General features: G+C 36.6%; 1 protein-coding gene across 5 annotated transcripts in view; it reads left to right on the plus strand.

The window, feature by feature from the left end:
* The window catches only part of LOC102530619 (AT-rich interactive domain-containing protein 4B-like), a 91,502-nt gene that overhangs the window by 9,883 nt on the left and 67,694 nt on the right, over positions 1–13,925 (plus strand). For 4 of the 5 annotated variants that reach the window (XM_072954602.1, XM_072954601.1, XM_072954603.1 and 1 more), the window contains exons 3-4: positions 8,179–8,289; positions 10,999–11,063. In XM_072954602.1, coding sequence (XP_072810703.1) covers positions 8,179–8,289; positions 10,999–11,063 — 176 coding nt within the window. Of the gene's footprint in view, positions 1–8,178; positions 8,290–10,998; positions 11,065–13,925 lie in introns of all 5 variants that reach the window. The other variant, XR_012066902.1, reaches the window with a different exon arrangement.

The raw sequence follows: 13,925 nt of genomic DNA on the forward strand, positions 1-13,925 counted from the left end.
TACTTCAAGACAGAAAGTTGCTAAGTAAATTAATAGCCATTTCTCTGGTTCCAAAGCCAGAGACTTTTCAAATTTGCCAGGGTCTTAAACTGTATGTTGGGAAGTTCATGTGGACAGCAGCCACTCTGAAATTGTATGACAGATAGGAAGTGGCTTGCATCCAGAAAGCTGGTGACCAAGGCCCAAACCCAAGCCCAAGGGATTTGCTTCTTCATTGTTCTCTCTGCTTCTGCTCCCTACCATCCACCTGTCTTTACCCTCATCTCCTCGTCATTCTCTGTCCCATCCACCCCTCTTCTCTCACTCCTTCCTACCTGCATTGCTCTTTCTGCAGTCATGAAGATATAGGTACGTAAAGGTTGGTGCAGCACAAGTCGAACTATATAGCGGTTAGTGACCACTGTATACAATGACATTTAAGATATGGAGGAATACTCAGGCTTTATTAAGTAAAAAATAAAAATTTACAATGAAGTAAGAGTGGTTGATCAAACTATCTGCATCTATCTGGTAGTATTTTGCCAGGGGAAAGTGTCTGGAATGGTATGCTAATAGTCATCGCTCAGAAGAATGATGCTTTTGCTAATCTGATTTTTTCCCTAAGTTTTCTGTTATTATTTTTATTAGTCATAGAACAAAAGTGTAATAGATTTTTAAGTCATCTAAAAAACCTAGTTGATGGGGAGTTTTAAGGATTATTACTGGTCTTGGCAATTAAGCAGACTCATAGAAAATGTTTTCTAGATGTATGCTAAGGACTCAGCTTGTGACATTTCAAAATGTCCTGCTTATCACTGCTCCTGGTTCATGCCAGTGGCTATCACTAACATGCCAAGGTAGAGACAAACCGTAACAATGCCCGTTTATGGTTTTCCCTTGTAATTCTGATTTTTGAACTGGCTGTACACTAGGCTCCTCTAATTTCCAAATTATTAAAGTTTAAATAATATAAATGAGCATAGTATGTTCTGCCAGTGGTGTTACATTAAAGCAGATTCATTTGAATAAGGTTTGGATCTCACTAATAAGATAACAAATAAGATTAACCTCTTCTGAGGGCAGAATGAATTGGCTGCCTTTGTGTTACATGAGGAAAATGCCTTTGCTGCTTTGGTACATGGAATAATGTCTTAAATACAGTAGACACTTAAATGTCCCTCCAAATATATTTCTCTTTTAACTTCTTTGCTGATGATGAACATCTTAGTTAGAATGTCTTTCCTCAGTTATTTAAATGTTCAGGAATATGCAGACACCCCTCTGTTAATATCTGTCAATATGTAGGTATCTCTCTGGTTAATAGATGTGGGTCAAAAATTTACTTATGAATAATTTGTGATTCTATCTCTTAAAGTAATTTAAATTTTAGAAAGACTATTAGGAAATACCGGTAGCATCTAGAGAAGATTTTTATGTTTGGAGGGGAGGGTTGATTTTTTTTTTAATTTTTATTGAAGTATAGCTGATTTACAATGTTGTGTTAGTTTCAGGTGTACAGCAAGTGATTCAGGTACAATATGTATATGTTCTTTTTCAGATTCTTTCCTGTTACAGGCTATTAAAAGATATTAAATATAATTCTGTGTGCTGTACAATAGGACCTTGTGATTTTTTTAATATGCAAGAACTTTTACAATCTTGTTAGAAAAAATGAGTAACTCAGAAAGACAGATAATGAACATATGTGAACAATTCATAGAAAAAGATATGCAAATGCCCAATAAGTATATACTACTTTAAAAAAGAATTTATTTTCATATAATTTCAAATTTACAGTATTTATTTTCATATAATTTCAAATTTATAGTACAAATAATTCATATAATATATATATATATATATTATATATATATGTGTGTGTGTGTGTACATGTAGATGGGCCTGTTCTCATTATCTTTGCACTTTTTGAGAGCAAGCTGCAGACATGGTGGCCTGTCACCCTAAATACTCCAGAGTGTAATTCCCAACAAAAAGGGCACTCTTCTACCTGTCCTGCATTCAACCCTCTGAATCAGGAAGTCAGCATTATTCTCAGACCCCTTTCAAATTTTACCAACTCTCCTAATAATGTGTCTCCTTTTTTTTTTCCTGGTCCATGTTTAATCTATGAATACAATTGCATTTGATTATGATGTCTCTTCAGACTGCTTCAATCTGAAACTCTTTCCCAGTTTTCCATATTTTTCAAATCCTTTAAAGTCTTAAGGAATGCACATCTTACATTCTATAAATCTGCCTAATTTTTCTCATTGTCAGAGTCACCATTGGCAGGTGTACTACAGAAAGGATGCTCTTTTGTTCTCAGTACATCACATCATTCCACCTCTGATAACTGAGTAGTGTTCCAGGAATATGCCATTATCCTGTTCTTCAACCTTCAGTCATCCACTTAGCATCTATTTATAACTCTGTGAAATTGGTGGCCGAAAGATGACTCTGTTTCCATCACTCCTGCTGCATCTATTGACATTTTACTGTAAGGGAGAGCTTTCCTCTTTCTGTCCATTTTCTGCATTTATTTATTTATTCATCATTCTTTCATTCATTTGTCAATATAGACTCATGGATGCCAGTTTTATTGAATAGATTGTAATTTGTTATTATCATTAATTTTAGAGCTGAAGTATAATTTGCTTACCGTGGAATGCACACATCTTAAGTCATTCAGTGTTGACATATACATACATGCCTAATGGGATAACAGGACAGCCGATACTGATTATGATACACAAATTTCCCCCCATTTGGCTGGTAGGAGCCCCTTCAGTGTGGCTCCTGTGTCCCTTTAAAATGTCCCCATCATTCACTGAGCATTTCCTTACTTTCTGGTACAAGATTTTTTTTAGATTCTTCTTGTACTTTCCCTGCTCAACTTTGAAATTAGTCATTTCTCTAAGGATCTCTGGTTACTTTTAATATAGTATGAGTTTTAGAAATAAAGATACAGGCCGTTGGTGCACTTTTTGTCACTGGGCTGTCAGTTGTTCTTAGGCCTTCTTGGTGGACATAGGAAACTATGTGATGTATATGTATGCACATACAAATACATATGCATATACACATATGCACCTGTAACTGCTTGTTCATTTTGCTGTGTTTGTGTGTGTGCGTGTAATACAACCATGAATTTATATTTCTAATTCCAGTCCAGTACCCTAAACTTCATTTTAACCTTTCTCCTTCCTTCCTTTTAAATTTCTCAGTGAGAAACACTGCCCCAGCTATCCTTAGGACATTGATTTATTTGATCATTCAGTTTACTTATTTAGTCGCTATAATGTTTCTTCCCCTGTGTACCTGATTTCCTCCACCCCTTCTTAGCTCCAACTCGGGCTCAGCCACAAGGCTCGCTGTGCTTCCACCTGCCCCCCTCATAGCCTTGTATACCCAGCATGTGTCTCTTACCTCCTGTCCCCGGTTCTGACCCCTCACTACCCCGTGTCCTTAGAGCCACATGAAGAGGAGGAGAGGAAATGGCTCCAGAGAAGATTTTAAAGTTAGATTGCACAGTTTTATTTCCTCAGTCTACTCATTTTTTAGGATGTCTCAAGAACTCATGCATTTTAATTTTAAACTTAGTTTTAAAATGATACATCCTTTTATATATGGGTGTGAGTGTTTTTCATTTATTCATTTGTCAGAATTATTTTCATTATTGTTTTAATGCCTCTTTGAGATTGTTATGTACAAAAAGGTTGTTTTCTTAAATTTATTGTCACACTGTGTGTTTAAATATATTTATTTATTGAGGGTTTTAGTATCAAATTTGATACTCTTTTGTTTTCTGGTTCTCCTTGGCTGCATTGGCACTGCCTTAGTAACCAATTTGAATGCTTACTCTTTCTAAAAACCTACCTCATAAAATGTCATCTAGTATGTTTTGCTTTTTTAAAAATAGATCTTGAATAACTGAATATTTCCTAGGCGGTGTCGACATTAGCCATTTGGAGAACTGATTCAACTACTGTCTTTCTAAAACTTATTTTACATACTTGGTGTAGCCCAAGTCACATTAGGTATTACTGTTGATTTGTTTGGGTGCTTATGCTACGTATTTCCATGGCATTTTGGCTTCTTGAAGGATTATTATCCACCAATAGCTAATTTAAAAATTGCTTGTGCTTTTTAGTGTCCCCATGGAATTCAGTGGTTTTCAGGTGCCAGTTCAGGCATTTGGTAGATTGACTAGAAAAATAATTGTTTAAGCCGTGCCGGGATAACTGTGAGGTGGCTGTTGCCTTGACAACTGGAATGCTGTTCTGTTTGCTAAATGAAGGAATGAAAATTTAGTAGTTTGATTCCCCTTTTGGCATGGAGGTGCTATCTAAAAGCATTTTGTTTTAGCCTCTGAGATGGCCTATATTTTTTACCACAGAGAAGCAGAACAAAAAGAAAGTAGGAGTTTTTTTTCTGGTGATATACAGCTAACAGGGCTGGTGTTGACCAGGACAGAATCTTGGTTAACCTGCTGACACAGTTCTTTGGGTGAACCTTTGTGTTGGGTCAGAGCACAGTAGCCTCAGAATAGGTATGTTGTCTGGTTGTCTTTATGCGACACGAAAGGGCTGTGGTGGACTTGATGGAGAGCCCCCATGGATGGTTAACCTTTCTCGGTGCTAGAATTCAACACGATTACTTTTTTTCTGGTAAGGGGGATATTTTAAACACTACCCCCTATATTTATAATTATACTTTCAACTGTTCTAGTTATATGGAGTCTCTCTTGTATAGGATTACAAATGTTTTAAACTCACAACCATACCCCAGATAATTAAGTAATAATAATAGCCTTTATTTGGTATTGTATGCTGGGTCCTGTTCTAAGCATTTTACATGTAGCATTTCATTCTTCATCGCTGTGATATAGTCACTATTTGTTACATCCAGAGGTAAGGTGTTTTGGCTACTAAGTGGTAGATTTGAACCTAAGCATCTAATTCAAGAGCCTGTGCTCTTAATTACTGTGTTACACCGACTCTTATTAATAAAATAATTCCATATGCATGGAAGAATGTAGAAAAGTGTTAATAAGAAAATTCAGAATAGCCCATAATCCCAGTCACAATAGATTGTAGTACTTTTTGTTGTTCTGGTGAAGTAATACAACATCTAGGGTTTCCTTGAAAATAATCCGAGTTTGGGAGGAATGGGTAGGTGTATAGATGAAGCAAAATTGTCTGAGGTGATAATTGTGGGAGCCAGGTTATAAGTCTATGAGGCATTTATTATACATTCTATCGTTTTTATATGTTTGAAATGTTCCTTAGTAGACGTTTTAAAAAGCAAAGAATACATGCCAATTGTAAAACAAACAAGCAAAAAACAACAACAAAAAAAGGAACCTTTTAAAGAAAATCAGGAAGATTTACTTTGACTAAAATATTTTCATGTAAGTACTCTATTCCAGTGCCTTTCTCATCGGTTAATCCCTCTTTAACAGCTGTTCTTATTTTTAATATGTGTGAATGTATAACATAATATAGATATCTTTGATAAAGGTGAGAGAAATGGTTTATTTTCACCTTGTATGTACTTATGATGAGCAGTCATTTAAAATGAGGTTTTTGGGGGAGGGTATAGCTCAAGTGATGCTTAGCATGCACGAGGTCCTGGGTTCAATCCCTAGTACCTCCTCTAAAAAATAAAACAAAACCCTAATCCCCCCCCCCACCAAAAATACAATGAGATTTTGCCTCTCCCATTTTAAGAAGAAAAAAAGGAAGCATGTCAAATCTGAATTTGCATTGGCTTAATGTCTTGTTTGCCCACGCTGAGTGTTTCATCATATTAATAGTAACTGTGAATGGCTGCACACTCTGGGCTTCATGACGGAGTACTTTCTAAGGTGACCCTATTTTCCTGATGTGGAAACTGAAGGTTCAGCAGCCTCCGATGGCTCACTGGTTAGCACACGGAGGAGGGCTGGGATGAGGGCCCTGTCATTCTGCTCTGAAAGCCTGTGCTTTTGGTCCCACGTTGTGCTAGTGACAGAGTGAGCATCATGGTCTGCCAGAACTATGCGCAAGTCTGACTGTGTAGGTTGTGAGTTTTGTTTGTTTCTCTCTAGAAATTCGCACACTTTGGGGCATAGTTTCAGTTCCAGATGACTGTGTCTCATTCTGACAAGCTGTGTAACACCAATCCTTTGACATAGGCTTGTTAAATAGATGTATACAGAATTCATCATTATATTCATCTAGTGATGAGACTTTAGGAACACAAAAGTAACTAACTCTTTGTTCAAAATTTTCTGTAATAAAAATAAAGAGCTTACTGCTTCTGAAATATTTGTTTGTTACATGCAACTTTTAAATGATCTCTTATTCTCTTCTACATTTCAGAATTTTGGGTTCCTCATTAGTTTTATTTAACTGTACTATTTGTCTACGAAAATAAATTTTTAGTGGCTAATAAAACAGGAAGTGTTCATGGGAGAGCTTGAAAGTTGTGGAGAGTGATGAGCCTTGCGGCCCTGAAGGGTGCCACACCCTTTGGGCTTTTCTAGCAATAACATACAATATCAGTTGAACCACAAAGTGAATTGATATCTTATTGAAAATTTCCTAAACTTTCTGAGTGAAGTATTGTGAATCCCTTTCATATTCTTGCTAAAATAAAGCTACTAGCTTGTCTGAAATTTAATCAAAATTTTGACCAAGGGAAAATGGTATTTTAAGAAGGCTAGGCATGATGTTGAAATGCATTTATGAACTTAAAGTGCGTGCAGGAACAGTACAGAGCTATCAAATTGTAGTTAATGATACCAACAAATTTGAAAGGTAGCATTGCAGATATGATTATCATTCTATGAGGATACACCTCTGTTATGGCATAAATAAATTGAAATACAGGCACTTTCCTAAGTAGATTTTAAAAAGTATATACTTGATGCATTTTGAGTTCTTTTTTAAAAATACTTCTCATGAAATGCATAGAACAAGAGGCCAGGGGGCCACTAGAGGCCGGCCTGATGCTGGTGGCCACAGCACCCCTGTGGTCTGTGGTGCCTCCCCACCTTTAAAATGGTTATTAAAGTTATTTGATAGACTTATGGTTGCTTTCGTTAGAGCATTAGAGTATCTTTTTCTGAGGGAGGGTCTTTCTCTTCTGTCTGTATTAGCCGGAACTATTAAGGGTGAATTTACTTTCAGATTGAAATGAAATGAATGTTTTCATTATTTATTGCTGAATAGCAGCATTTTTCAGCCTATGCGGTACAGAATTTCTGCAGGATGTTAATAGAAAAAAAAAGGTTCTTTGGACAAATAGATTGGGAAATGATGAGGCAGAGTGGGAATTCATTCAATAAACTGATTTTCCCAAACTTGCAAATCCTTTTCTCTCTGATGGAACCATCTTGGGATGTTAGTATTTCTTGTAAAACAATTTGGGAAAAGTTACTTACATAATCTTTCTTTGGCTATGAAATTGTTTAATATATATAGACCTCCATAGAAATACAGATCCTGTGCAGAAAATCACCTGATTATAAAAAGAGCAGCTACACTAGGACTGTTAAGAATTAAATCCCAAGTGAGGAAACTTAATATTTATTATAGATAGGAAATAAAGAGTGAACCCATGCCAAAGCATTGGAGACATTGTGGCTCATTTTTACTTGAGACTTTTTAGATTGAATTTCTTCATCTAGTTTTCACCAGTAGTTTGAGTACACAGAGTCTCCTCTCAGCCCCTTGCATGCTCGTCTGCCATAGAATTGCCTAGACAGGGATATAACAGAGCCATTCTGAATTTGGGTGGCTGGCAAGAGATAGCCTGAATATAGGAACTTTCTCAGACTGAGCTTTAAGAATCTGCCTTCTCTTTCAGTGGTCATTTTGGACAAAAATATTTGAATGAATGGGTAGATGGAGGGGTGGGTGGAATGATATACTTGTGTTTGAGCTAATTCACATCATGGACCCTATGTATTTTATAGAGAGAAAAAGGATGCCTTTATGTTTTATGTGATGTACATTTTAGTACATTTACACAGGCTTTAGGATACATGCTTACTTATTTTTAAGTTGAAATATTTGATGGATTGTTCCTGTTAACAAATACATCCATCTATTACAACTTTTATAACTACAGTAGGATTGGGTTCTCCATTCTAAGGTCCGATTGTGGGGAAGAATTGGAGAGTTAAAATCTAATTATATTTGTTTGCATTTTTAGGCCCTTCATGAGCCTCCCTATTTGACAGTGGGCACTGATGTGAGTGTGAAATACAGAGGAGCCTTTTGTGAAGCCAAGATCAAGACAGCAAAAAGACTTGCCAAAGTCAAGGTACAGTATACGTAGATTTTATAAATTATATGGTTAGTATTTGATAATTAAACTTTTATTTGGTGAGTGTATTTAAGAATATTTTTCCTGCAAGATGAATTTAGTTTCTAGGAGTGATGATTGTAAAAATACCCGAAAACAAAGCATTCTTTGTGATTTTAAAGTATTGCAGTTAGAATGAAATTAGATGATCCCAGCTGGTATTTTCAATGCTGTTTCACCACAGACTTGTTATTGTTTGTATCATTAGCCTTTTAGAGCTGGAAAGGAACTTAGAAGTCATATGGTTTAATTTCTTAATTTTATTGTAAGAAATATGAGGTTCATAAAGGGTTAGTGATTTCCCCAGGGCCATTATTAGAATTTAGTGGCAGAATGGGAATGACCATAGCACTTCAGTTCTAAGACACCCCTGCCCCCACAGGTTTAACCATGAGATTGGGATGTGATTTATAACTGATGATCGTGGATCTAGTTGTGGATTCCTTACCCTTTACTTTTCTTGAAAAATCTTTCTAAAAATCTGTGCTTTGTCTCAGATAATGCACAAAAAGAAATGTAGTTGTTTACATTTTAGTAAACTTTCAGTGTTGAAAAATATGAGATAAGAGATTCCAAGGTAGATCTTTATTCTTTTGTTAATCATTTATTGACTGGCAAACTGTGCAGGTTACTCTCTTAGATGGGAAGGAGGATGGGGATATGAGAATAATCTGATGTCTGTTTCCAAGGGATTTATATTCCAGATTAGCAGATGCCCTGTAAAACATTGGTTTGAACACCAGGAGTTAAACAGGCCTTGGAGGTGATGTACTTCCAGGGGAGAGTATCAGCGCCTCCTTGGAGCTTTTCCACATGTTGTACACCTAGGTTCCTTCCTTACATGTGGATATGTTGAAGAAAACTGCCTGGGTGATTCTCCCTTACACAGAGCCATTGTGATCAGGCCTTTAAATTAACTGTAAGCCTGTGGGATGCCGGTCCCGGTGCCCCACCCTGCCATCAGTTTGCACGTGCTTGGTGCCTGTGTGCACGTTTGTGATTTGACCATCTTCCAGTGCTCTTGTAGTGGCATTTCCTGTTCTGACTTCACACGCTGCTGTTCTCTGAGCACTTGTTTTTTGCCATGACTATCTTAGAGATGAAGAGAAAGCTTTTTTTTTCATCAGTTTTCTCACTCTTCTAGACAGAGCTACTGCTCACACGTGTAACATCTTTGTGTGAATTAGACAAAACCCCTCCCTTCCGGTAGAGACCTTCCTCAGCAGAGCTCGGCCTGTAGGTGAGCACTTCGGTGTGGGTGAGGAAAGGTGCTCCACGTGGGCTGAAGCGGCGCTGCACCAGGCCCCGTGCTGCGTTAGATCTGGGCCCTGACTGGTAATTGCAGCTCAAGGTCTCTGGGTAACGAGTGAACCAGCTGAATGGCAGGTAGCAACTCTGCTGTTTCTTGTTGTCAGTAAAAGGATGAGAACTGTTAGTTTCTACTGCTTCTGCTGATAGTGCCAACCAGGACCTTGTGCCTTATAAATATTGACTGTCTGAAATTTGTTGTTAGTATTTGTGGCTGCCCTGAAAATCTGCTTGTAATTCAAAGCCAATGATTTTCTCAACAAGTATCGTAATATATTTCTGTGCCAGTTTAATTTATTTATGATTCAAAGTTAGTAAATTTTTCAGCAATGTGTTGATACACTTCTTCCCCATCAGTTTTCCCTTATTGAGCATTTACTGCGTGCTAAGCACTATGTCATGTGTTGAAACTCTAGTATTTACATCTTGTCTTCATCCTTAAGTGGCTTAAGTCTAAGTGAAAGATGCAGACATCTAAACACATAATTTAAATAAAGTGTTACAGTGCCATTGTATGAAACAGAAATGCCCGTGATGCTGTGAGTATAGGATGTGTCCTTTCATACGTGGTTTGTGAGTCTGTTACCTAAATTAATGACTACGCACATCAAATAAGACCATGTTAATGGTTCAGTCCCTGTAAGAACTCCTGCTTTGTATAGGGAAAACAATCTTTTCTGTACTGAACACAGGAAGCTGTTTTGTGTTTTTAACTAACTAATTAAATATTTAAACTTATCCCTTTATTTTTACTTCATGTCTTGTATTCCGTTCTCTGATTTCTGTAGTAATACAGAGTTCTGGATCTAGATGGCCTGAGTTTCAGTCTCAGCTCCACCATGTCCTAGTTCTGTGATCCTGCGCCAGTCACTTAACCTTTCCATCCCTCAGTTTTCTTATCAACATTATGGGAATAATTACACCTACCTAATAAGGGTGTTGTGAAGATTATATATTTATGCCTGAGCCTGATGCTAGGCTCTCTGAGTGAGGGCTACTGTTGCTTGTTGTTGAGCTGGGGCTTCACAAAATAGTGGAGTACCTCATATAACAGCCTAAGGTTGCCACCTCTTTTTCCCTCATTTTTTTTTTTAGGAAAAGAAATTATACAGTTAAACTAATAACTAACAGTATTGCATAAAATATGATATGTGAAACATCCAAGTAAGTTAGTCTGGGAATTTTTCTGTTTAAATAATAAAATTTTCAGTTAATCTACTTAGGGATTGAGATTTTGTATAAACTAGGCAGCTGTTTGTTTAGATTACTTGTAATAAAAATGGATTCATGCATTGATAAGCTTGTGTTGCTTGATTTTTTTTTTCTTTTTTGTTGGCTAATAAACTTTATAATCTCTAGGTAACATTTAGGCATGATTCTTCAATAGTGGAAGTTCAGGATGACCACATAAATGGCCCACTAAAGGTAATTCATTTATTTATTCCCTGTTAATTCTAATGCTTCAATGGGAAACAATAATTGTACTTGGTCTTTTAAAAATTAATTGATTACTTTGTTACTGAGTTGATAAATACATAATTCTCTGTAAATAGACTAATAGAAAAGAGTAGACATGGTGTTCAGTAAAACCTGATATCCTACCTGTGCTCAGAAATGAAATGAACATCAAGGAAGCATTGATTGCTGTCTATTTACTCACCTGTCTTGGTCTCAACATGTTTCACATACTCAAATGATGGAATTTCCAGAATTATAGGTGATGAATTGGGGATCAAGTGACGTAAGTTCAATGATGATATGAAAAGTGAGAAGACAAAAAAATATAAAAAATCTCAGGCCTTTTAGTTCTTTAAAGCAGCTACTGGCATATGAAATTGTTTCAGGGTTGTCAGCGAGTTGTACGTGATGAACAAGGTCATACATATGGAGTTTTATTTCTTTGCATCCGTTTCTCTTCATTGGCCAATGAAGTTCACGCTGCTTTAGTTCCCACTAGGGAGCAGGCTGAAGGGAATGTGTGGGTAGCTGCTGTGTGCTCTTTGGCCATTTTTTTAGTTTTAATTTTTAAAATTTATTTTTTAAATTGAAGTACAGTCAGTTTCTGGTGTACAGCACGGTGTCTCTGTCATGCGTATACATACATGTATTTGTTTTCATATTCCCTTTGGCCGTTTTGAGTGTCTGAAATGGACGTTGACCTAGCTGAGTGAATTTTAAGAAATACTAACAAAACTGAAGAAGCATTTGCAGATGCATGAAATATCTTGTCCAAATGAAGCTGTACTTTGTAAAGAATAGATGTGTGTATCTGCTGGTTTGTGGTTGATTTAAAAACTTAATTGGAGCCCCAGGGCATTAGTACCTTGCATAAGTAGTAGGTACTGTGGGGGCCTAAAATTTGTAAGTTTTTGAAATTGCTCCATGTAAAAATATTTTCTGCCCTTCTGTTTTGTAGGTGCCATCTTACATGCACATGTACGTCACTTGTGGGGACAAAAAGACAAAAACACGCAAGTGTATAATTGGACATTAGCCACCATTCATTTTGCACTTAGTATGTGCTAGGACTGTACTGAGTCCTCCACACATACTGTCTTGTGTAATCTTCATAACATCTCCTTATGGAAGAGGAAACTGAAGGGAGGTGGGAGATAAAGTTATCTGGCCAAGGTTTTAGAGCCAGTAATGACAACCAAAATTCTGGTAGATTCACAGCCTGTAATTAAACATAGTGCCCTCTGGATGATCAGAACACATACCTCTTCATGCCTTTTTTGTGTGTTTGCCTAATAATAACACCATCACAGCTTTTCAGTGCCTGACTACCCTGTTCACCTGGCACAGGCCAGCTGGTAGAAACTACAGAAAATGTTCAGTGTTGCAAGGGACAGGAAAGACAGTTACTTTGTATCATCAAGCCATCTTCCTCTCCTGCTACTCCAGCCTCTTTGTGGCATAGTTGATTTATTTTGCTTGTTTGGTTTTTCTTATTTTATTAAAATTTTTTTTGTGATTAAGGCTTAACACCATTTGGATTTTGACATAGGCAAGTATATTAAATTTTGGTCTCAACATTGTTAACATATTTCTCTTGTCTGTAGACTTTTTTGGTATGTAGATTTTTCAGTTAACTTTTTTTTGTTGACTGTATGTAGATTTTTGATTGTTCCCTAGTACATTCTGTAGCCTTCTGTCAACTGATAGAAAGTATCAGCATTTGGATAAAATATTTCTGTTAGAGGAAATAAGCCTCCAAGACTGATCTGATCTCAATATGTTTTCAGTGAGGTCACAGGAAAATACTACTAGACCACATGAATATTAAATAAAAAAATTAAACCATGTATTTATTGACTGTAGTCATTTAGTGAAAGTTCTAGAATTTCATATCCTCTTGTGGGCATTGTGCTGACAGTCTCTTTGAACAATTTTGTTTCTGTTATCATTATAAAGACCATATACATTTTCTTTTATTTTTATTGATGTATAATTGGCATATAGCATTATTATTAGTTTCAGGTGTACAACATGATTCAGTATTTGTGTACATTGCAGAAGGATCACCCCATTACATCTAGTTAACATCCATCACCGTACATGGTTGAAAAATTTTTTTTCTAATGATAAGGACTTTTAAGATTTACCGTCTTAGCAACTCTTTAAATATGCAATATAATATTACTGACTGTAGTCACCATGCTGTACATTATATCCCCGTGACTTTTTATTTTATAACTGGAAGTTTGTACCTTTTGACCCCCTTCATCCATTTTGTCCACCCCCACTTTCTTTGCCCTCTGGCAACCACCAGTCTGTTCTCTGTATCTGTAACCTTGATATTTTTGGTTTTGTTTTGTTTTTTCCTCATTTTTCAGACTCCACATGTAAGTGATATCGTATAGTACTTGTCTTTCTCTGTCTGACTTATTTCACTCAGCACAATGCACTCAGGGTCTATGTTGTTGCAAATGGCAAGGTTTCATTCTTTTCTGTGGCTGAATTATACACACACAGGCATCTTTGTTCATCTGTCATTGGATGCTTAGATTGTTTTCATATCTTGACTATTGTACCTAACGCTGCAGCAAACATGGGGGTGCACAGATCTTTACAAATTAGTATTTTCAGTTCCTTTGCGTAACTACCAAGCAGTGGAATTGCTGGATCATATACTAGTTCTATTTTTAATTTTTCAGGGCCCCCCATTCTGTTTTCCATAGTGGCTATACCAATTTAAACTTACACCAGCAGTGCACAAGGCTTTCCTTTTTTCCACATTCCAGCCAACACTTTCTTGTCTTTTTGATAAGCCATTTTAATACGTG

The sequence above is a fragment of the Vicugna pacos genome, chromosome 34 (assembly GCF_048564905.1).
Source record: "Vicugna pacos chromosome 34, VicPac4, whole genome shotgun sequence".
Taxonomy (NCBI): Eukaryota; Metazoa; Chordata; class Mammalia; order Artiodactyla; family Camelidae; genus Vicugna; species Vicugna pacos.